Here is a 25,021-nt window from a genome sequence, read left to right as displayed (position 1 = left end):
TTTGCGCTATAAACAAAAAAAGAGTGACAATTTAAAAAACAATATTTTTACACTTTCTGCTATATAACGTTCCCAAAAAAAAATTTTAAAAATCAAAAATTTTCCTCACTTTAGGCCAATTTGTATTCTGCCTATATTTTTGGTAAAAAAATCCCAATAAGCTTATTTTGCGCAAAAGTTATCATGTCTACAAACTAGGGGAAAGATTTATATCATTTTTATTTTGTTTTTTAATTTTTACTAGTAATGACAGCGATCTGCTATTTTTAGCGGGACTTTGACATTGCGGTGGAGAGATCGGACCCCTAACTGACATTTTTGGGGGGACCAGTGACATCACTACAGTAATCAGTGCTAAAAATATGCCCTGTTACTATAATAATGGCACTGGCAGGGAAGGGGTTAACCCAGGGGTGATCAAAGGGTTAAGTGTGAGCCTAGGGGTGATCAAAGGGTTAAGTGTGAGCCTAGGGGGTGTTTTCTAACTGTGACGGGGATGGGCTTATGGAATCAACCCAGAGACCTGTGATCCTAAGTAAGAGGAACAAAGGGGCTCTGTATTGATTCCTGAGAGAACAACAGTCTGCAGTGTTTACAACAGCAGACCGCCGTTCTCTCTTCACGGGGAGTGATCACAGGTGCCCGGCGGCATTCGTGGCTCGGCTTTCCCGCTGGTGAGTCGGTGCGCGCGCCCCCAGGATCGCTCCCGCAGACCGCCGTACAGGTACGGTGATTCGCAGGAACCTGCTGCCATATAACTGCGGCGGCTGGTCGGCAAGTGATTACCATACACACCCGCAGCGGTTCGCATGAATGGAATGTGATTTTGATGCAGTGCGGGAAACGCACAGAAATCACTGCGGATTCTGCACTGCATCAGTGTGAACCAGGCCTTAGTGCACTTTTCCTTTAGGGTTATTTTACACGGGCTTTCTGCCCAGCGTACTCTGTTTTGCTCAGCAGGGGATTGATCTGCCAAACCCCCACTGAGCAGGCAGATGACAAGTCAGTTTCCGCTCATTTTGCTGAGACGGAGCTGTCAGATTCCTGCTCTCCTCTATGGTAGATCAGATGAAAATGGACCGCCTGTCCGTTTTCATCCGATCCCATCCGATCCTCTAGACAGATGGAAATAGGGTTACCATCTGTCTGGATTTCACTGACAGGATCAGATCGGATAGCGGCGGGTGTCAGCGGACATGTCACCGCTGACATCCGCTGCTCCAAAGGGGTGCATGGAGCGTCCGATCAGGTCCATCTGAATAACTGACAGGCGGACCTAATCGGAAAGCCCATGTGAAAGGGGCCTTAAAGCGGAGTTCCACCCAAATGTGGAACTTCCACTCATTCGGTCCTCCCCCCCTCTGGTGCCACATTTGGCACCTTTCAGGGGGGAGCGGGTACCTGTTCTTGACAGGTACCCTTCCCCACTCCTGGGAAACGGCACCGCGGCAAAGTGAGGTCCCCTCCTCCTACCCCCCCACCACCGAGCCAATCCGATTGCACATGCGTGCTACGGGCATGCGCAGTAGGGACCCGTCCGTGAAGCTGCAATGGTGGCGGCAGCACCCGACAGCCGATGGAAACTTCGGCTGTGGTGCCGACATCGCTGGACTACAGAACAGGTAAGTGTCCTAATATTAAAAGTCAGCAGCTACAGTGTGTGTACAGTATGTGTACTGTATGTGTAGCTGCTGACTTTTAATTTTTGGAGGGAGGGGGGCAGAACTCCGCTTTAAGAGATTTTTCTCAGGCACTTAGATTTAGGACCCACCATGCTGGAACTAGGAACATTTTTGCAGACAGAGATCTTTTTGTAATTTTGGATCCCTCAACTAAAAAAAATAAAATACACTTTGTAGGAAATGAGAACCTTTCTAAACTGAGAAATAAAATACTAGGCTTTCCTACACATTCACAGGGTCAACATTTGGTGAATTACACCTACAAAAATAAAAAAATAAACTGCATCTTGCTACCAATAAAGTAGAACTAAATGTAAAACATTTTTTTTTCCATTTTGGATTAAACAAGGGTCAGTTTTTTCCCATCCCTGTCCCATTGAGGAGATTTCCCTTCACGTCAGATTGTCCGCCACAATATCGCAGTCCAGCTATAAGTCGCTGATCGCTGCCGTTATTAGTATCAAATAAAATAAAAAATACCAAAATATCCCATAGTTTGTAGACGCGATAACTTTTGGGCACACCAATCAATATACACTTATTGGGATTTTACTTTTACCAAAAATATTCAGCAGGATACATATTGGCCTGAATCTATGAAGAAATTTGATTTTTTTAATTTTTTTACTGGATATGTTCTATAGCAAAAAGAAAAAAATATTGTTTTTTTTTTTTTTTGCTAAATTGTTGGTCTTTTTTTGTTCATAGCGCAAAAAATAAAGAATGCAGTGGTGATAAAATACCACCAAAAGAAAGCTCTATTTGTGGGTAAAAATGACATACATTTCACTTATGTGCTACGGTGCAATTGTCGGTTGAAAAAACACAGTGCTGTATGGCAAAAAATGGCCTGGCCATGAAGGGCGTGAATCTTCTGGAGGTCACGTGGTTAAACATTAGGCCTCATGCACACGGGACGTTTTTACAGCGGCTGTTTTTTGGCGTCAGACGTTTTTTTCTGCAGCCAGTAAACTCCCCAGCATGTTATCTTATGTGTCCATGCATACATGGTCAGTTTTTGGCAGGGATGTTTTCTGGCTAGAAAAAAAACCCAGAACTAGTGGGTTTTAACAACTTACCGCAAAGTGACGTAGGACTACGTCAGCTAACTTTGCGGTATTATACCGGGGTGATGCCTCTAGCTAGAGACACCATCCCCGTACTGTGGTTTAGAGCCGATGGTCAGCTTTCCGTCGGTAACGTCCGATGCGGCTCGGGAGCCGCTCGATCGTTACCCGGGTGAGCGGGAGGGGACGACCCCCCCCCCCTTCCGCCGCCTTCCATGACTTTGCCCGGGCCTCCCGTCCCACCGGGAGACCCGAGCACCCAGCCGGTGCATCCGCCAGCTCGATGGGGTCCCGATCTAAGCCGGTAGCGGCTTCGATCGGGTCTCCGATGACGTAACCCGGAGGCGGCGTCCAGATTTAAAAACGATTGTATTCAAAAATGCCGTTTGCAGCGTTTTGCATACAGGGAAGTGTAGTGGAGGGGTTTGGGGTCTTTTAGACCCTCGATCCCTCCATAAAGTGTACCTGTCACTGCATATTGGTGTCACAAGGGATATATACATTGCTTGTGACAGCAATAAAAGTGATCAGATTTTTATTTTTTTTTAAAACCTGTAATAAAGTTAAAAAAAATAAATAGGAAAAAAAAATAATAATAATTTTAGCCGCCCCTGTCACCGTTAGCTTGCGCGCGAAAGAAAACATATACGGAAGTCGAGCCGCAAATTAAATCGCTGTTCAAACCACACATGTGAGGTATCGCCACGATCGCCAGAGCGTGAGCAATAATTAAGAAAAAAAAGAGCTACACTCTAACTCTAAACTGGTGACCGTTAAAATTTTTTAAAGCGTTGCCTATTGAGATTTCTATTGACCGTAGTTTGTCGCCATTCCACGAGTGTGCGCAATTTTAAACCGTAACATGTTGGGTATCTATTTACTCGGCGTGACATCATCTTTCACAATATACAAAAAAAAATGGGCTAACTTTACTGCTTAGTATTTTTAACATGCAGTGAAATGTTATTTTTCGTAATTTTTCCAAAAAAATAGCGTTTTAAAGACCGCTGCGCAAATACCGCGTGACAAAAAATATTGCAATGACCGACATTTTATTCTCCAGAGTCTTTGCTAAAAATATATATATAATGTTTGGGGGTTCTAAGTAGTTTTCTAGGAAAAAATACTGGTTTTAACTTGTAAACAAAAAGTGTCAGAAATAGGCCTGGGGCTTAAGTGGTTAAGAGGCGTTTTCCAGCTGTAAAAACGCTCTAACTCTGATAAAAGCTTAAAAACACTGAAAAACGCCAAAAAACATTGAAAAATGCAGCTATTCTGCATTTATCAATGTTTTTAGGCCATAAGCTTTTGTGGGAGTATAGTTTTGCTAAAAAAAAGGTCAAAAACGCTACAGCTGAAATAAAAGCTAAAAAACGCTAAAAATCGCTACTGAAAAAAAGCTGAAAAACTCCTTTTACAGCTACAGCCTTCTACTGACATTTTGATAACTTCCAGTGTGCATGAAGCCGAAGTGTAACTTTCACCCAAAAAAAAAAAAAAAAAAAAAAACAGGATCGTTCTATATGGCTTACACAGTAACTTCTAGATCTAGAGCACATGTGTCAAACACAAGGCCCGCGGGCCGAATGCGGCCCTCCAGTCCATTTTATGTGGCCCTCACACCTCTCCTGCAGCTGCAGGAGAGCTCCAGCCCTCCTCTGATTCTCCTCCAGACCCCGTACTTTCTGCTTTCCAGCAATGCCTCCAGCTTCTTCCCAGCAGCAGCACAAGTTAAGGGGGGTTCACTGAGATGTACTGGAGGGTGGAGGACTCAACTTCTGATGGTGAAGAGGCTCTTGACATCTTATGTAAGGGTAGAGGATGCTGTGGACATCTAGTTTTACAGATACAACCGGCCCTTTTGAGGGCAATTATAATGCTGATGTGGCCCGCGATTAAATTGAGTTTGACACCCCTGATCTAGAGCCTCCCTGTGCTGCCTAATACACAGACAGCCACTAGATGGAGCATTTGTAGATGTGTGTAAGGCAGGGCTAGGCAACCTGAGCTGTTGTGGAACTACAAGTCCCAGGAGGCATTGCAAGACTCTGGCAACCACATGCATGACTCCCAGAGGCATGATGGTATTTGTAGTTTCACCACAGCTGGAATGCCGAGGTTGCCTATGTTCTATCCGAATAGCGCTACCTATCAGATTCTGCTACCGGAAGTGACGTATGGACTAGAACAACTTACTGCGCATTCGCCATGCGTTCCAACATGGCCGCTATGCCTTCCAATGGGTTTCCTAATGTGACAGAACACGAAGCAGAGGCAGACAAATCCTTGCACCCACGTAAGTCCTGAATTTTACATTTATTTTAGCAGTAAACTCCCATTATATACTGAATCACAGTATTACATTTGTATTATTATTTTATTCTAGTAACCTGCAGGTAGAAGGTGGGGACGGCCATCTTGGTACACCCCGAACTGCTCAGGGACAAACTGAATATATAGTGAAATAGACTATTTCACTCGGTCGCGGTGAAATAGTCTATTTTACTATATAAGGTGAGGTAACTGCTAAAATAAATTTAAAATTCAAGACTTGCGTGGGTGTAAGAAGATTTCCGCCTCTGCTTCGTGTTCTGTCACATTAGGAAACCTATTGGAACGCACAGCGGCCATGTTGGAACGCATGTCGCAGTAAGTTCTAGTCCCTACGATACTTCCGGTAGCAGAATCTGATAGGTAGCGCTATTCTGACAGAAGACCTACCTTGGTGTAGGGAATATATTTATATGAAATACCTGAATAATCAGTATGACATAGTGTCAGTGTTTGTGCATGCCCCCATTTTTTTCTAGCGTCATACCAATCCCATTTATGTGTTTTACCCCCCCAGTTACACCTCTGATGATAATTGAAAGCATTACCTCCCATGTGTCCATAGTCTGGAGGGGTTCATCCTGCAGCTCCACATTCATCTCTTCCACTTTTCTCCCAAACTGCCCTTTTCTGTGGTCTATTGTTGATATCTGAAAAAGAAATGTAATTTTAGTATGGATATATATATATTAAAGCGTATCATTATAAAAAAACAAAAAAAAAAAAACCTGTAAGACAAAGGCATAATGAGCTAGTATGCATCACATACTAGCTCATTATGAAATACTTACCTTAGAACGAAGCCCCGACACGGTCGCCTGGACACCGCTGAGGGAGCTGATATGTTCCCTCGGCGTCTCTTACGGGTTCGGCGGCTCCGGCGCTGTGAGTGGCCTGAGCCGCGATGACGTCACTCCCGCGCATGCGCGCCGGAGTTCACTTTCCGGCAAGGAGCCGACAGGAAGCTCTGAAGGTCCGCCGGACCTTAAGAGCGCATGTGCCGCTGGTGTCAGTGGCTGCATGCAGGGTGAATATCTCCTAAACCGTGCAGGTTTAGGAGATATTAAATTTACCTACAGGTAAGCCTTATTATAGGCTTACCCGTAGGTAACAGTTAAGTATACTCCGATACTACTGCTTTAACCACTTCAGCTCCGAAAGGTTTACCCCTCTTCATGACCAGGCCATTTTTTGCGATTCGGCACTGCTTTAATTTAACTGACAATTGCACATTCGTGCGCCGCTGTACCCAAATAAAATTGTCCTTTTTTTCCCACAAATAGAGCTTTCTTTTGGTGGTATTTGATCACCTGTGTGTTTTTTATCTTTTGCGCTATAAAGAAAAAAAGACCGCCGATTTCGAAAATAAAAAAAATGTTTTCGTCAGTTTAGGCCAATATGTATTCTGCTAAATGTTTTTGGTAAAAAAAAAAAAAAAAATAAATCCCAAAAAGCGTATATTGATTGGTTTGCGCAAAAGTTATCTACATGCTATGGGACATTTTTATGGATATTTTATTTATTTTTTACCAGTAATGGCCACGATCAGTGACTTATAGCGGGACTGCGACATTGCGGCGGACAAATCAAACACTAAGTGACACTTTTTGGGGACCAGTGACACCAATACAGCTAAAAAATATGCACTGTCACTGTACTAATGACACTGGCAGGGAAGGGGTTAACATCAGCGGTGATCAAAGGGTTAAATGTGTCCCTAGGGAGTGTTTTCTAACTGTGGGGGGGGGGGGGTGCTTCTACTGTGAGAAGACAGAGACCTGTGTTCCTGCTTAGCAGAAACACAAGATCTCTATCTTCCTTTGTCACAGAACGGCGATCTGCCTTGTTTACATAGGCAGACCACTGTTCTGCCTCTGTCGGGTACGATCGGCGGGTCTTGGCAGACATCGGGTCCACCGAGACCCGCTGATTGGCTCCTGCTGTGTACAATCACAGCAGGAGCTGATTGCTGGTGGCGCATGTGCGCGGCACAAACCCTGAAGTGCAGAAGACATATATGTACGTGATTTCACCTGTAGGAGCCACCAGCACCCCAGTATATGTGGGGCGGTCAGCAAGCGGCTAAAGGCAACCTTTAGTTTGCCCTTGCAAAACAAAGTACTGCAAGCCCAGTACCTTGTACTTATGGGTACAGGAGGGGTGGGGGGTCATGTAATTCTCTCCACTTCTTCCTATGAAACAGCTTTGGGTGCCTGAACAGCCTGGGGTGCGGGCTGGGATGATGCCATTTGTCTTTTCACCACAATAAATACGTAACTAACTACACTTAGAATTCGCCCTGTTGTTCTACTTATCAATTTCCCTATAGATACTTCAGTCCCTTCAGAGGTGCTGCATCTGGTGCATTGAGATCAGTAGGAAGTTTTCGTGAATGCTTAAATTTTTTGCTGTTCTGAATTAACATTTATGTACACACGACATTTACTGCATCATTTACCCCATTATTAGTACATTTCTGTTAATGTTTTTCTCCTTAAAGCTGAGTTCCAGCCTGTATTAAAAAAAATTAAAGTCAGCAGCTAATAATACTGCAGCTGCTGTATTTTAATATAAGGACGCTTACCTGTCCAGGGAGCGTACAATGCCACCACCCGAAGCCGACCCGTCCATCGGCTCCAGGTGCAGGCGCCAGCATCCTTACTAAGGAAAACAGAAAGTGAAGTGAAGGAAAGTGTGTCTCCCGGAAAATTACGTAGGTCCCTGCGGAGCCCTTACACGGAAGTGGGAGCGTGTACCTGTTTTTAACAAGTATCCGCACCCCCCTCCCCCGAAAGGTGCCAAATGTGGCACCGGAGGGGGAGGAGGAAGCAGATAAGCAGAGCTTCCACATTTTGGTGGAACTCCGCTGTAACGGAACCACGACCCACACTGTGTTTGCGGGCTTCCGTCAGAATACCACTTCCTCCAGTCTGAACATAGATATCAGATATTACAGCTCCCCCATACAAAACTAGCCTGAACTTAGCTTGTATGGATCTGGAATAACAACCTTTATTGAACAAGAAATATACTTTTTATACACTTGAGAAGTAGGTCAGTGACTTCATGAACAATGACCAAAATATTTACCCAAAACATGACACAATGGTTAGTTAATGAGGTACAGCTGACTCGTGGCTAATCCTATCTAGACAATGTTATCATTAACATTCTAATTCACTCAGCGCACTTAAACCAGACTGGAAGACCAGACTTCCGGCAACAAGGCTAAAACAAAATACAATACACATTATTAGAAGTGTAAACACAGAACCCATAGTAAACAATAGGTGAGTAAATCAGCATAATTAACAATGTGTGGAAGACAGGTGGTTGAGCTGATGATATTAGCATCTGCTTGGAGTCTGACTGTGTGAAGCAGTCTCTTATTGGCAATAGGCAGCTAGGCCTAGAGTCCCAGAGTCTTCATATGTTCCTTGAGATATAGGCTCCATGCACACAGGGCGTCATAAAAACGTGCTCCAAAGCTGTTTACATAACGCCGGGAAACAGCAGCTGTAAAAACGTGCTTTCAGTAGCTTTTTCTACTAGCGTTATTGCACGTTTGGCCACAGTAGCTGTTAGCAGCGTTTTTTTCTGCCTCCATTCAAAATCAATGGTTCCCTATGGGAGCCTATTGATTTGAATGGAAGTCACACCGCAGGTCGGATCGGGGTGATCCGACTTGCGGTGCGACCTGCACTGTGAGAATCTTGAGGGGGAACTCCACGCCAAAATGGGGAAAAAAACGGCGTGGGGTTCCCCCCCAGGTTCCAAACCAGGCCCTTCGGATCTGGTATGGAATTTGAGGGTAGCCCCGCGCCGAAAAAACGGCGTGGGGTCCCCCCCAAAATCCATACCAGACCCTTATCCGAGCATGCAGTCCGGCATGCCAGGAAAGGGGAGGGGACGAGCGAGCGGCCCCACCCCCCCTGGATCATACCAGGCCACACCCCCTCAACATGGGGGGGTGTGGGTGCTTTGGGGCAGGGGGGGCTCTGCACCCCGCACCTCAAAGCACCTTGCCCCCATGTTGATGAGGACAAGGGCCTCATCCCCACAACCCTGGCCGGTGGTTGTGGGGGTCTGCGGGCAGGGGGCTCATCGGAATCTGGAAGCCCCCTTTAACAAGGGGGCCCCCGATCCCGGACCCCCTCCCTATGTGAATGGGTATGGGGTACACTGTACCCCTACTCATTCACCCCATAAAAGGCAGTGTATGGAAATAACGACAGGAGACGTTTTGGAAAATTTATTAAAAATCTTCATCCGGCTCTTGTCCTCTCCGGGGGTCTTCTCCTCTCCGAGGGTCTTCTGCTCTTTTGCTGTCCGCCCTTCTTGTCTTCTCCTCTCCGGGGTCTTCTGCTGTCTTCTGCTCTTTTGCTGTCTGCCCGCCCTTCTTGTCTTCTCCTCTCCGGGGGTCTTCTGCTGTCCGCCCTTCTGCTGTCCAATCTTCTTGTCTTCTCCTCTCCGGTCTTCTGCTCTTTTGCTGTCGGCTGTCGGCTGTCGGCTGTCCTTCTTCCTCCGGTCCTCCTCCTCCGACGTCTTCAGCGATTATGCCGGCCTCTGGTCTCTGCAGCTTATTATATAGCCATTAGGGGCGTGGTCGCCAGATGACGTCATCGGGAGACCACGCCCCCTTGTGTCACAGATGACGTCATCTGTGACACAAGGGGGCATGGTCTCCCGATGACGTCATCTGGCGACCACGCCCCTAATGGCTATATAATAAGCTGCAGAGACCAGAGGCCGGCATAATCGCTGAAGACGTCGGAGGAGGAGGACCGGAGGAAGAAGGACAGCCGACAGCCGACAGCAAAAGAGCAGAAGACCGGAGAGGAGAAGACAAGAAGATTGGACAGCAGAAGGGCGGACAGCAGAAGACCCCCGGAGAGGAGAAGACAAGAAGGGCGGGCAGACAGCAAAAGAGCAGAAGACAGCAGAAGACCCCGGAGAGGAGAAGACAAGAAGGGCGGACAGCAAAAGAGCAGAAGACCCTCGGAGAGGAGAAGACCCCCGGAGAGGACAAGAGCCGGATGAAGATTTTTAATAAATTTTCCAAAACGTCTCCTGTCGTTATTTCCATACACTGCCTTTTATGGGGTGAATGAGTAGGGGTACAGTGTACCCCATACCCATTCACATAGGGAGGGGGTCCGGGATCGGGGCCCCCTTGTTAAAGGGGGCTTCCAGATTCCGATGAGCCCCCTGCCCGCAGACCCCCACAACCACCGGCCAGGGTTGTGGGGATGAGGCCCTTGTCCTCATCAACATGGGGGCAAGGTGCTTTGAGGTGCGGGGTGCAGAGCCCCCCCTGCCCCAAAGCACCCACACCCCCCCATGTTGAGGGCGTGTGGCCTGGTATGATCCAGGGGGGGTGGGGCCGCTCGCTCGTCCCCTCCCCTTTCCTGGCATGCCGGACTGCATGCTCGGATAAGGGTCTGGTATGGATTTTGGGGGGGACCCCACGCCGTTTTTTCGGCGCGGGGCTACCCTCAAATTCCATACCAGATCCGAAGGGCCTGGTTTGGAACCTGGGGGGGAACCCCACGCCGTTTTTTTCCCCATTTTGGCGTGGAGTTCCCCCTCAAGATTCTCACAGTGCAGGTCGCACCGCAAGTCGGATCACCCCGATCCGACCTGCGGTGTGACTTCCATTCAAATCAATAGGCTCCCATAGGGAACCATTGATTTTGAATGGAAGAAAAAAAACGTATAACGTGGCTTAACGCACGTTAAGCAACGTTATGGAGCCTTATGGAGCCTTTAGCAGCGTCAGACGTTTTTTGCAGCTTGACGCTGGAGCTCCTGAACCCACAGTTCCTGGGTTTTTTTTGGAGCTGTAAAACGCCTATGCCACTTGGAGCTCCTAAAAGCTCTATGTGTGCATGAGGCCATAGAATAACATGGATGGGCGTTCTGCAGCTGCAAAAAAAAACGTCTGACGCTGCTAACAGCAGCTGTAAAAACGTCCAGTGTGCATGAGGCCTTATTGTTGACAAATATTATTGTCCTGTTTGAGTAATCCAAACCATATCCCCAGTGTCCATTAAGTCCATCATTTTATTGGCCACCCTGTGCTTCAAATAGACACAGTGTGACTTACACATAAGAGGGGCCTAGGGAGCTGAGAGAGGGATTTCTCAACCTCTCGAAGGTAAGCTGTGATCCACGGGCCTCCCAATCAAAGTGACTCCCATCACATCTTTAACTCAAAAAAGTCTCCTCTATTGCTCTTAGCCTCCTCAAAAGCTTTTTTTTTTTTTTGCTGCTGTGATCTGACTTCCTGTTAGAGGGTGGCTACATTTGTTCTCTATGGTCCTACTCTATGTAGGAACGTAGCCACCCTCTCTTGGTCGCTCCAGAGATGTGCTATGGAATATGGGATTTGTGATGTGTACATAGATCAGTGCACATGACCGCAACGAACACGCACTTCTCTTTCAAACACATACAAGTAATGGGTGAAAGGAAAGGACCTGGAGCTCAAAGAAGACTTTGCAGAAAAGCAGGAAAATACAGTAAGAAAGGATTTCATAAAAATAGATTACAGGGCCATTAGATAGTGGATGTGTATGGACTATTTTTTGGAGAATAAAGATATTGTTTAGTATCACTTTAATGAATGTGGCAAAGCTCTGTTCACTTCCATTATCCAATCATGTGCAAACAAGGGTGCTGTTTTTTTATTTCCTTGCATGTAATTGGGTACAAGGGGTCAAAATGGGCTCCCCCTCTATACAAAAATAATATAAAACAATATAAAAATTATATAAAATAATACAAAACGAAATAATAATAAAATAATCTAAAATATATAATAATAAAAATATTACTTTCTTTTATTAAATGTATCTTGGGAAGTGATACTTGATCAGAATTTTTACTCTGGACTTGTGTATTGTATAGTTTTTAAAAAAAATAATTTTGGTGCCTGAAGCGAACCCCACATAGAGCGTTTACGCTCTTAGTCCCGGTTCAAACATATGCGATGCGGGAACCTTGCAAATCCACTGCAGGTTCCCGCATCGCATTCAACTCGCAGGCAGTTCACACTGCCATATGCAAATCGCTGGGGGTGTTAACACAAAGTTAACGACACCCCCAGATCAGTTGGCATATCGCAGTGCGAACTGTCAGTTCAGACATGAATGGTATCACATAGGTGTGAACACCCATGCGATCTGATTCTGGTGCGGACCCAAAAAAAGGTCCTGTGCGAGTTGTGTCCGAATGCAATGCGAATTCAGCCATACAATCTGTATGGCTGAATTTGCATTGCACAGACATTGCATGGGATTTGCACAGCAGTGCACTCCGAATCACATGCGATGCCTGTCCTCGCATATGGTAACCGGCTCTTACGGAAGGTGGCCTATGACTGTGTGTGTGCGTGCACGCATGACCTCAAAATGACTTTGTGTCATGCATTTTAAAATTGTGTGACTGTCATTGAGATCGTAAGCCAACTCTGTGTATGATTGACCCCTCAAACCTGAAATGCCCTAGGCCAGCCGAGGTCTAAATCTGGCCCTACCAGCAAGGAATTCCCAATGTAAAAAAAACAAGGGTGTGATAATGACACCATATGGCGTCACACAGGTAACAGTTCAGTATTTGGAGTTTGATGGGAAGGGTTGGGTTTAGTTTTCTCACCTCTGCTAAGTCAGGGGGATCCAGCGGAGCAGAATTTGCTGCTAAGATGCATCTTCCAGCCTCTCCCTGAGATACGTACTATTGCTTATATAGTATAGGAGAAAATGGAGGTCCCGGAGTGTGCTGGCTCAAGTGACCTGCTATCTGACTTGTGAGCAAATAAGAAGTATGAGCAGCTTATCAGGGCCTGTGAAAGTGAGACAAGGTGATTGTTCCACTCCGAGAGGACGGCATACCTCCTTACTGACTGAACACTGTGATTTATGTAGCATTTAAAGTGGTTGTAAACCCTTACATATACCCAGTGAAGTGACTGGTCTCAGGTGATACACAGAGATGAAACAAATCCTCCTATATAATTTGTACCTGTTTATCTGCAGTCTTCTCTTTTTTGCTGTATCCTTAACAACCAATGAGTCATCAGCTGTCAGCGGGCTTCCCCACTGACAGCTGAATGTAAAAAAGTTATTGCCAGCATTAAAAAATCAGGGAAAAAACTGTGTGGGGTCCCCCCACCAATCCATATCAGGCCCTTTGGGTCTGGTATGGATTTTGAGGGAAACCCCATGCCAAATTGTTTAAAAAAATGGCGTGGGGTCCCCTGCCAAATCCGTACTAGACCCTTACCTGAGCATGCAGCCCCGCAAGTCAGGAAAGGAAGGGGACGAGCAAGCACCCCCTCCCTCCACATGCCTGGTGTTTTAGGGCAGGGGGGACCCAGCATGCACTGGTCGGTGACATAACAAAGGGGCAGTGCCACCAGGTGACATCGCCGGGTAGCCATGTCCCTTACCTATATAAGAACTGTCACATGGCGGGGCAGGCAGATGGCAGTAGACTTTGTTTTTTTCTTTTTTTTTTGTCCGTCGGTGGCGATGGGGGTCGTGATTGACGATGGATCTACATCAGGGAACATTGTTTTTTATTTTTAATAAAGGAATTGTCAAAAACTGTCTCTGTGTTTTTATTTCTTTTTGACACTTTTTTTGGGTGCAATGTACCCCATACTTATTCATATGGGGGGAAGGATCCGGGGGCCCCTTTGTTAAAGAGGACTTCTTGATTCTGATAAGGCCCCTCCTCACAGACCCCCACAACCACCGCCCAGGGTTGTGGGGAAGAGGCTCTTGTCCCCATCAACAAGCAGCCCCCCCCCATGTTGAGGGCATTTGGCTCAGGAGGTTCAGGAGGTGCACTCGCTCGTTCCCTTACATTTCTGATCTGCCAGGCTGCATGCGCAGAAAAGTGTCTGGTATGGATTTTGGGGGGGGGGGGAACGACTCTGCTGCATTTTTTTTTTAATTTTGGCGTAGTGTTTCTCTCAAAGTCCATACCAGACCCGATGGGCCTGGTATGAATTGGTGGGGGGACCCAACGCTGTTTTTTCCTTGATTGTAGGCGTTTGTGGTGCGATGTTAACAAGCCAAAAACGCTTGTCAACCATACTGCAAACGCGCACAGGGCATTTGGGGGAGCATTTTTAATGCACAATAAATGCTTATCAGCTGTACCTATTAATGCGTATTAACACTATAGGCGCGTTTGATAAGCATCAATATTTTGAGCAAGTGTGAACGAGCCTTTAGTGTCAGGAAAACTTGTCAGAAGTGATTAATGCTGATGGAAGAGGAATGAGGCAGCAGACAGAAATGACACTCCATGTGCTCCTAATTGAGACAAGTACACACTATAGAGGGGTATGCTTTGTTCCATAATTTAGTTCCATAAACTAGTTCCAAGTTCCATAAATAATTCCATATTTCATATCTGAGGTTTACAACCAATTTAAAGGAGTTATAAAGGCAGGAAGGTTTTTTATCTTCATGAATTCTATGCATTAAGATAAAAAGCCTTCTGTGTGTAGCAACCTCCCTAGCACCCCTTAATACTTACCCGAACCCCATCTCTATCCAGCAATATCCTTAAGTCCCTCAGTCCCCTGGGACTCTCCCTTCTGACTGGCTGAGACAAGCAGCGGTGCCATTGGCTCCCGCTGCTGTCAATCAAAGTCAGTTGGCCAATCAGGAGAAAGAGGGGGCGGGGCTGAATGGCAGCTCTGTGTCTGAATGGACACATGGAGCTGCAGCTCAGCTCGGGTGCCCCCATAGCAAGCTGCTTGCCTTGGGGACACTAGACAGGAGGGAGGGGCCAGATGAGTCGAAGAGGGACCCGGGAAAAGGAGGATCATGGCTGCTCTGTGCAAAACCCCATTCACAGGGCAGGTAAGTATACCATGTTTGGTATTTAAAAAAAAAAACACGAGGCTTTACAATCATTTTAAAAAAGAGTTCCTGCCACCAGTGGTAAAAATAAAAGTCATCAGCTACAAAAAGTGTAGCTGCTGACTTTTAAAAAAAATAGCCACTAACCAAGGATCCAGCAATGAGCTCACCCCAGACGGTTTCGCCCACTGTCTTCGGACCTCGTGACAGCTTGCGGCTTCACAGCCGGATGCTCATTGCACATGCACGAGTCGTGCTGCGCTTTCTGAGTGGTGGATGCAGTCTTCTGGGATCTGTCTGTGCCCCAGAAGACTGCAGGTGGGAGGGAGGAAGGGGAACATCCGTTTCTGAGCACCGCGGAGCTCGGAAGAGAAGTGGGAAACCTGTCAAAATCGAAATCGGGTACCCACTCCCCCCCCCCAGCTCCTCAAATATGCCAATTGTTTAAGAGGAGCGGGGAACAAGTCTTTAACCACTTAAGCCCCGGAGGATTTGGCTGCTCAATGACCAGGCCCTATTTTGCGATTCGGCACTGCGTGATTTTAACGGACAATTGCGCAGTCGTGCGACGCTGTACCCAAATTAAATTGACGTTCTTTTTTTCCCACAAACAGAGCTTTCTTTTGGTGGTATTTGATCACCTGTTCAATTTTTATTTTTTTGCGCTATAAACAAAAAAAAAGCAACAATTTTGAAAAAAATAACAACATTTTTCAAATTTTTGTATATGAAATTCGCAAAAAAAATGTAAAAATCTAAATTTTTTAACATTTTAGGCCAATTTGTTTTCTGCTACATATTTTTGGTAAAAAAAATCACAATAAGCATATTTTGATTGGTTTGCGCAAAAGTTATTGCGTTTACTAACTTTGGGAAAGATTTATGTCATTTTTATTGTTTTTTTTTTTTAACTAATGGCGGCGATCTGCAATTTTTTTTGCGGGACTGCGACATTGTGGCGGACAGATCGGACCCCTGATTGACATTTTTGACACTTTTGGGGGTACCAGTGACATTACTGCAGTAATCAGTGCTCTAAATATGCACTGTTACTGTAAAAATGACACTGGCAGGGAAGGGGTTAACTTTATTGGTGATCAAGGGGTTAAGTGTGACCCTAGGGGCGTGATTCTAACTGTTAGGGGGCGTGGCTAGTGAAGTAATCACAGAGACATACGATCCTACATAGCAGGATCGTATAGCCTCTGTCATTACTTCAGGGAGAATGACAGACGGCTGTGTTTACATCAGCCGTCTGTCTTTCTCCCTCTCCTGAGGGAGATCGCGAGTGGCCGGCGGACATCAGAGCCGCCAGTCACAAGCGCTGGCTAGGCAGGGTACGAGCGGGGGTACCCCTACATCACTTTGCCTGTAGGGGGCTGACTGCCGCAGTAAATAGTCGTGCGGCAGTCGGCAAGTGGTTAAAGCGGAGCTTCCACTTTTGGGTCGAGCTCCACTTTAAGACCCCTTTCAGACAGGGCAGAATCCGTCCAAGCGGATCCGCCGGCCGAACGGGGGTCCTCTCTGCTGAGCAGGCAGATGACACAACCTCTTGTTTTCTATGGGGCAGTCAGATTGAAACGGACTGCATGTCCATTTCCATCTAATTGTCATCTGATCCGCCGAATGGATGTTGAAAGTATCTCCATCCATCAGTTTTTAGCGGACCAGATCAAATCAGATGCCGGCGGGTTACTGCAGACATAGAGAACAATGGGTGGTCCAATCGGGTCTGCCTGAAAAAGAACAGGCGGACCAGATCGGTCCACTGGTGTGAAAGAAGCCTAAAGCCCACCTTGGGGGTAAATAAAAAGTTATCCCTTGCAGGGGCCTGTGCCTTCTCTGAAGGGGTTAATTGCTCCTTTAGGTCTAGGAGAACAAGAAAAGGAAATATACTTACTTGTTCCTCGGAACACCTGGAACCCCACGCTAAAGTAGTGTAGGGTCCTGATGTCATCAAGACCACTGCGCTGCTCTGGATGTGAGGAAGCCAATGGACAGTCCACTGCCAGAGTGTGGGTGAGCACCGGATGCCGGGGGGAGCAGGTGGGTAAAACCTCCTCTGCCCTGGACAAAATAAACTTTTAACCCTTGCTGTGAGAGTGCAGCCCCACTACAAGGGATCATTTTTTTCTGCCCACAGTTGGACTTTAAAGTATATGTAAACCTTAGCAATGAGAGCCTCTGATTTGCTCTCTTCTGGTCTCATCAGCAGTATATAGCAGTCTTGTGACTTCTATCAGTGTCTGGTTAAAGCTTGTAGGAAGAATTTTCATTCTCCCATGATTGTCCTATGAAGATGCAGGGACCCCTGACCCGCTGTCTGGACCGTGCTGATTGACCCTGTGCTAATCACATGCACCCTTCCAAGAAAAAAAAAAAAAAAAACTCTCTAGCAATACACACCAAACTGAGCATGTGCATCTTGTCCCCAAGGCTCTGTTCTATCAGCAGGTAGATTGGGGACTGTGTGTCTTGGAAATGAATGTACGCTTGATGCACAAATAACTGCACTTTTGGATATTAACATACGCCAAGCGCAATCAATCCTGTTGAGCTAAAAAAGCACAGTTCTCCGCTCTTTTGTATAAGGCAATTGAGTGCGCTGAGCAGGACCCAGTATTACAGACACAAAGACTGCTATCACATTGGATGCTCGTTAGAATGTCCAGCCTAAAGCATGGAGCTCTGTTTATTAATGGGACAACACAGGGATAACAGCAGGAAGTGATTTCTATGCAACATCAGCCAATCAGTTCCAAATGTACAGTCACATGACACAAGTTACTCACATAGAATCAGCCTATGACACACCCGTATATATTCAAATCTACAACAGAAAGGGGCAGTACACGATCATGAATGAGCAGAGCAGCATGCACGGCTTCCTGCCGTTGGTGTGTGGAAATCCGCACACCGTAGTTAACAATCAAACCTATGTGTAGCGGAATTCGCGCCTAACAGTACACTATAAAACCAGCATGTAGAACCATGAACGCTGCTCTGATAAAACTAATGCATGTATTCCCGCCACTACTACTGGTGTGAATCCCATTCAGCAAAGCTCAGAGAACAATGCCTCATAGGATTATACTACTGTTCCCATAGATGCGAGGCTATCTGCAGGGAAAGAGCCATGCTGTTTCCACTATGGTGATCAGGCACAGTAGAAAGACATGAGCGTGTATCCCTTCATAGAGGCAGATAGATATCAAAACGATATTAAGCGCTGCGCAAACTGTTGGCGCTATATCAGTCCTGTATAATAATAATAATAATATTGTATGAAAATTACAAAAGGAGACACCAGCACATGGCTGTCCTCACATAATACCGTTTTATTGGACATAGAACAACATTACTAACAAATACACTCACATTTTCCATGAAGATAATAGGAAAATAACGATCAGTTCCCTTTCTTCCTCTCTCCCCTGGATGGCCCCTTCAGATGTTTTGGAGCTCGAACACCGCTCTTAACCACTTAACGTCTGCCACGTAGACCTACGTCGGCTGACTTTAAGGGGTTATACCGGAATGATAGCTCTAGCTAGAGGCATCATCCCGGTACCGTGGTTTGAAGCCGACGGTCGGATTTCCGTCGGTAATGACCGATGCGGCTCGGGAGCCGCTCGATCGTTACCCGGGGGGGCGGGAGGGGATGTCCCCCCCCCTCCCGCCGCCTTCTGTGGCTTTGCTCAGGGCTCCCGTCCCACCGGGAGCCCCGAGCACCCAGCCGGCACGTCCGCCGCTGGATGGAGTCCCGATGAATGCCTGAAATGGCATTGATCGGGTCTCCGATGACGTAACCCGGAGGCAGCGTCCATGACGTCACTTCCGGGTTACTGTGCTGCAAAAGGCGGCAGATTTGAAAAACGGCTGTATGCAAAAATGCAGTTTTCGGCGTTTTGCATACAGGGAAGTGTAGTGGAGGGGTCTAGGGTCTTTTAGACCCTCGATCCCTCCATAAAGTGTACCTGTCACTACATATTGGTGTCACAAGGGATGTTTACATTGCTTGTGACAGCAATAAAAGTGATCAGATTTTTTTTTTTTTAAAAACCTGTAATAAAGTAAAAAAAAAAGAAAAAATAAATAGGAAAAAAAAAAAAAGAAATGCAGTGAAATGTGATTTTTCGTAATTTTTTCCAAAAAATGGCGTTTTAAAGACCGCTGCGAAAATACCGCGTGACAAAAAATTTTGCAATGACCAACATTTTATTCTCCAGAGTCTTTGCTAAAAAAAATATATATATATAATGTTTGGGGGTTTTAAGTAGTTTTCTAGCAAAAAATACTGATTTAAACTTGTAAACAAAAAGTGTCAAAAATAGGCTTAGTGGTAAAGTGGTTAAAGTGCCCGGTAACCCGAATCCTCCTCGCTACGGCCCTGGCGTTCACAGCCCAGTGCGCCTGCGCACGGACCAGCCAGCTAGTTACAACTACGCATGGGCGCTATGGCCCTGCCAGAAGACTGTAGGTGGAAGGGAAGTAAGGAACGGGACAACGTAGTACGCTTAATGGGTTGCTATAACAACATGTTTCGGAGGTAGAGCCTCCTTCCTCAGGTCGTGGTCGGCCGTGTGCTGATGTCTCCTTTTGTAATTTTCAGACAAACTCATTGTCCGCCACCCAGTGGAAACAAGGAGAAGCTGCAATGACCTCGCATTGAAAAAAGACCACCAGCAAGCCTTGGAGTGTGTATCAGATCAGTGCATGAACTGGTGAAATTTTACTTTTATGTGTATTTTTTTGGTGTATCAAACTGATATTGACTTCACAGAGCAAACATATTTCCACCGAGTGGACAAATATGCAGATTATACAGGGGCCTCCGCTTGCGGTCATATCCCTGCTGCTTGATCCTTGAACTCCGCACCACAATACACATAGATCTCTACCAGCAAACAGACCCACGCGTAGCACATGGCGCGTTCATCGGCAGAAGTGTCTATGTAGAGCGAACACGTTTACACATCTAAGGGAAAGTTTTCACTGCCTGTAGTCTTTCCTCAATGCCTGTTCGCCCGTACACGCTCTAATGAGCGTATTGCAAGAAAACCGACAACAGGAGCCATAATGACAAGCTAAATAAAACACATCCGGAAAAATGTCCACACTAATCCTAATAAAATTAGTATTAATAAATTGTATTGCAAAAATCTGCGGCATATTTTTATTTTACTTTGCCTTGACATATTTTAAATATGAAAAACGCAAATGATCTTGCGTCTCAAAAAAAAAAAAAAACACGAAAAGAGTCAATTATACACTGACAAAAGAATGAAGGAAAAAGTGTTATTTCCTTCATCTCACGGTGAGTACATATTTGATTATTTCTATGTCTTCACATTTTTGATGTAACACACACACAGCGCCCATTTTTTCTTGTTTCTTTGCTAATTTGACCATGTTTTTTTTTTTCTCAACCATGTCTGCAGCAGCTTAACATCATCTATACTGTATTTTATATGATTTTATATCACCAAAATCCTCAATAAAAATTTTATTGAAAAAATTAAAAAAGAAGGGAGGAAAAGTGATTACAAATAGAGTATGTGCTCCCTCTAGTGGCTATGGAAGAAAAAGCAGCTAAAAATGTGAAGGATCAAAAATTGATAAATAAAAATGATAAGATTGGTAAGATCTGACCACTGAAGATAAAGCCGATGCTCTCTATAAATTCTAGATGCTCCTTTGCCGGTATATTTATAGGTTCAAAAAAGTGCAGCATGTTCCTGTATCTGTGTCTGCAGGACTCCTATAAGGATCTGTGCCATAAAATCCCCATAAAGCTAGGAGTGGTTCAGGAAGGTGACAATAAAGATGCTATGCTATGCACCTGTTCTGCTGACTGATATTTGTTTTTTAGGCTTTATTGAAATTGGCCTTGCAGATTGTGTGAATTCATATTACCTACACCTTTCCATCTGTCTGTTTGTCCACCCTACAGGGGCGTTTTATGAAATCAGTGGGCCTGTGTGCAAGATCATAAGTTGGAAAACAAAAAAAAAAAAACAGTGTTAAGTGCGCCACAGTGAAGAGTGGGCATGGTTTTCATTGTCCCAGGTCAGTCTGCCTCCCAATGTGATCATCCCCAGGTCAGTCTGTCCCCCAATGTGATCATCCCCAGGTCAGTCTGTCCCCCAATGTGATCATCCCCAGGTCAGTCTGTCCCCCAATGTGATCATCCCCAGGTCAGTCTGCCCCCCAATGTGAACATCCCCAGGTCAGTCTGTCCCCCAATGTAATCCTCCCCAGGTCAGTCTGCCCCCCATTGGGATCATCCCCAGGTCAGTCTGTCCCCCAATGTAATCCTCCCCAGGTCAGTCTGCCCCCCAATGGGATCATCCCCAGGTCAGTCTGTCCCCCAATGTGATCATTCCCAGGTCAGTCTGTCCCCCAATGCGATCATCCCCAGGTCAGTCTGCCCCCCAATGTGATCATCCCCAGGTCAGTCTGCCCCCCAATGTGATCATCCCCAGGTCAGTCTGTCCCCCAATGTAATCCTCCCCAGGTCAGTCTGCCCCCCATTGGGATCATTCCCAGGTCAGTCTGTCCCCCAATGTGATCATCCCCAGGTCAGTCTGTCCCCCAATGTAATCCTCCCCAGATCAGTCTGCCCCCCAATGGGATCATCCCCGGGTCAGTCTTTCCCCCAATGTGATCATTCCCAGGTCAGTCTGTCCCCCAATGTGATCATTCCCAGGTCAGTCTGTCCCCCAATGCGATCATCCCCAGGTCAGTCTGTCCCCCAATGCGATCATCCCCAGGTCAGTCTGCCCCCCAATGTGATCATCCCCAGGTCAGTCTGCCCCCCCCCAATGTGATCATCCCCAGGTCAGTCTGCCCCCCAATGTGATCATCCCCGGATCAGTCTGTCCCCCAATGTGATCATCCCCAGGTCATTCTGCCCCCCAATGTGATCATCCCCAGGTCAGTCTGCCCCCCAATGTGATAATCCCCAGGTCAGTCTGTCCCCCAATGTGATCATCCCCAGGTCAGTCTGCCCCCCAATGTGATCATCTCCAGGTCAGTCTGTCCCCCAATGTGATCATCCCCAGGTCAGTCTGCCCCCCAATGTGATCATCCCCAGGTCAGTCTGTCCCCCAATGTGATCATCCCCAGGTCAGTCTGCCCCCCAATGGGATCATCCCCGGGTCAGTCTTTCCCCCAATGTGATCATTCCCAGGTCAGTCTGTCCCCCAATGTGATCATTCCCAGGTCAGTCTGTCCCCCAATGCGATCATCCCCAGGTCAGTCTGCCCCCCAATGTGATCATCCCCAGGTCAGTCTGCCCCCCCCCAATGTGATCATCCCCAGGTCAGTCTGCCCCCCAATGTGATAATCCCCAGGTCAGTCTGTCCCCCAATGTGATCATCCCCAGGTCAGTCTGCCCCCCAATGTGATCATCCCCAGGTCAGTCTGCCCCCCAATGTGATCATCTCCAGGTCAGTCTGTCCCCCAATGTGATCATCCCCAGGTCAGTCTGCCCCCCAATGTGATCATCCCCAGGTCAGTCTGTCCCCCAATGTGATCATCCCCAGGTCAGTCTGTCCCCCAATGTGATCATCCCCAGGTCAGTCTGCCCCCCAATGTGATCATCTCCAGGTCAGTGTGCCCCCCAATGTGATCATCACCAGGTCAGTCTGCCCCCCAATGTGATCATCCCCGGATCAGTCTGTCCCCCAATGTGATCATCCCCAGGTCATTCTGCCCCCCAATGTGATCATCCCCAGGTCAGTCTGCCCCCCAATGTGATAATCCCCAGGTCAGTCTGTCCCCCAATGTGATCATCCCCAGGTCAGTCTGCCCCCCAATGTGATCATCCCCAGGTCAGTCTGCCCCCCAATGTGATCATCCCCAGGTCAGTCTGTCCCCCAATGTGATCATCCCCAGGTCAGTCTGCCCCCCAATGTGATCATCCCCAGGTCAGTCTGTCCCCCAATGTGATCATCCCCAGGTCAGTCTGCCCCCCAATGGGATCATCCCCGGGTCAGTCTTTCCCCCAATGTGATCATTCCCAGGTCAGTCTGTCCCCCAATGTGATCATTCCCAGGTCAGTCTGTCCCCCAATGCGATCATCCCCAGGTCAGTCTGCCCCCCAATGTGATCATCCCCAGGTCAGTCTGCCCCCCCCAATGTGATCATCCCCAGGTCAGTCTGTCCCCCAATGTGATCATCCCCAGGTCAGTCTGTCCCCCAATGTGATCATCCCCAGGTCAGTCTGCCCCCCAATGTGATCATCCCCAGGTCAGTCTGCCCCCCAATGTGATAATCCCCAGGTCAGTCTGTCCCCCAATGTGATCATCCCCAGGTCAGTCTGTCCCCCAATGTGATCATCCCCAGGTCAGTCTGTCCCCCAATGTGATCATCCCCAGGTCAGTCTGCCCCCCAATGTGATCATCTCCAGGTCAGTGTGCCCCCCAATGTGATCATCACCAGGTCAGTCTGCCCCCCAATGTGATCATCCCCAGGTCAGTCTGTCCCCCAATGTGATCATCCCCAGGTCAGTCTGTCCCCCAATGTGATCATCCCCAGGTCAGTCTGCCCCCCAGTACAATGCCCCCAGGTCAGTCAGACTGGCCTAGGGGGAATTGTACTATTGGACAGACTGACCCTCAGTACAATCCTTACAAATGTTTATATAAAATCATTGGTTTCAAATAAAATTAACTAAACTCTTTATTAGACACAAAATAATTTAACAAATTCCTATTAAATTCCTACTAAGGCCTCATGGGGCATGCTAAAGTGTATGCCCGTGTGAGGGCCGTGTTTAAGCACACAGGGATACACAAGTGTTCCATGCATCCCTGTGCAGGGAGTCCCATTCATGTCAAGCTGACATCCATGTGGGTGCACAGCCCCAAATGCAGTGGATTTTCAGGGACATCCACCCGCACCCACACAGATGTCAAATCTAGAGCAGCTGCTGTGTCCATGCAGCCACTGCTTCCCAGTTTACATCAATAGGACTACCTGCAAGGGGATGCATAGAATAGGGTGACCAGACATCCCTGGTTTCCAGGGACAGTCCCCGGATTGAGGACACTGTCCCCGGTCCAAGTCTGTCCCCAGTTTTGTCCCCGGATTCAGGGCCGGATTAATGTAGACAGGGAATCCCATGCTGGCTGAGAAACAGCCTGGTGGCTCTGATGCCGGCGCCCCCTGCTGGATGATCTCTCTGCAGCTCCTGCTGCTGTTCAGTGGAGGAGAGGCAGAGAAAAAAATTGACTGTGTGGAGGGCTGAGACCGGGAAGTGAGTAGATGGGGGGTCTGTTTGTACACAGATGAGGGCAGGGGGGGGGGGGCAGGGGTCAGAGCTGATGCAGCTGTATGGAAAGATGGAGAGTTTAGCTGTTGTGGGGGAAGGGCTATGAGGTGACTTCAGAGATAATCTGTGAGAGAAGGGTGCAGAGGTGAGCTATGGATGTGGGGGCAGAAGTGTCCTCTGTGCATAGCAAACCTCTGAACCCTGCGCTCTATGCCTAACACCCTCCTGTATATTATGTAGTCCTGTGCCCAGTGCTCTGTGTATTATGTGGTCCTGTGCCCAGCGCTCTGTGTATTATGTAGTCCTGTGCCCAGTGCTCTGTGTATTATGTGGTCCTGTGCCCAGTGCTCTGTATATTATGTAGTCCTGTGCCCAGCGCTCTGTGTATCATGTAGTCCTGTGCCCAGCGTTCTGTGTATTATGGAGTCCTGTGCCCAGCGCTCTGTGTATTATACAGTCCTGTGCCTAGCGCTGTGTGTATTATGATTTGTACAGGCAGTGTAAAATTGTATAGAATAACTTGCAATGTACAACTAGGGGACAGATCTACAGGTATGTAGGCAGGTGCAGTCTGTAGTCTCCACTGTAGGTGGCACTCAATTGCAGTGGCAATGCAGTAAGAGAAGGAAGTTTGTGAGGGGCTTAGTTCCGCAATGATATCTTCAGTCACAGGGAGACAGCTATCCAATAGGATACTGATGGCCCATGTCACTTCAGGGGCCATCTTGGGTAAGGACAGAGCCTATTTAAGGCCCTGGATCTCTGCTTTGGCACACATTGTGC

At 47.1% G+C, this 25,021-nt stretch overlaps 1 protein-coding gene across 2 annotated transcripts in view; it reads right to left on the bottom strand.

The window, feature by feature from the left end:
- FCHSD2 (FCH and double SH3 domains 2) overlaps nucleotides 1-25,021 on the bottom strand; it is a 434,367-nt gene that overhangs the window by 377,135 nt on the left and 32,211 nt on the right. For both annotated transcript variants that reach the window (XM_082245226.1, XM_082245227.1), the window contains exon 3: nucleotides 5,632-5,733. In XM_082245226.1, the coding sequence (XP_082101352.1) occupies nucleotides 5,632-5,733 (102 nt within the window). The remainder of the gene's footprint in view (nucleotides 1-5,631; nucleotides 5,734-25,021) is intronic.

Source organism: Pelophylax lessonae (assembly GCF_965119305.1).
Source record: "Pelophylax lessonae genome assembly, chromosome: 2".
Lineage (NCBI taxonomy): Eukaryota > Metazoa > Chordata > Amphibia > Anura > Ranidae > Pelophylax > Pelophylax lessonae.
The sequence above is the reverse complement of the archived record's forward strand: the minus strand, read 5'-3'. Positions and strand labels throughout refer to the sequence as shown.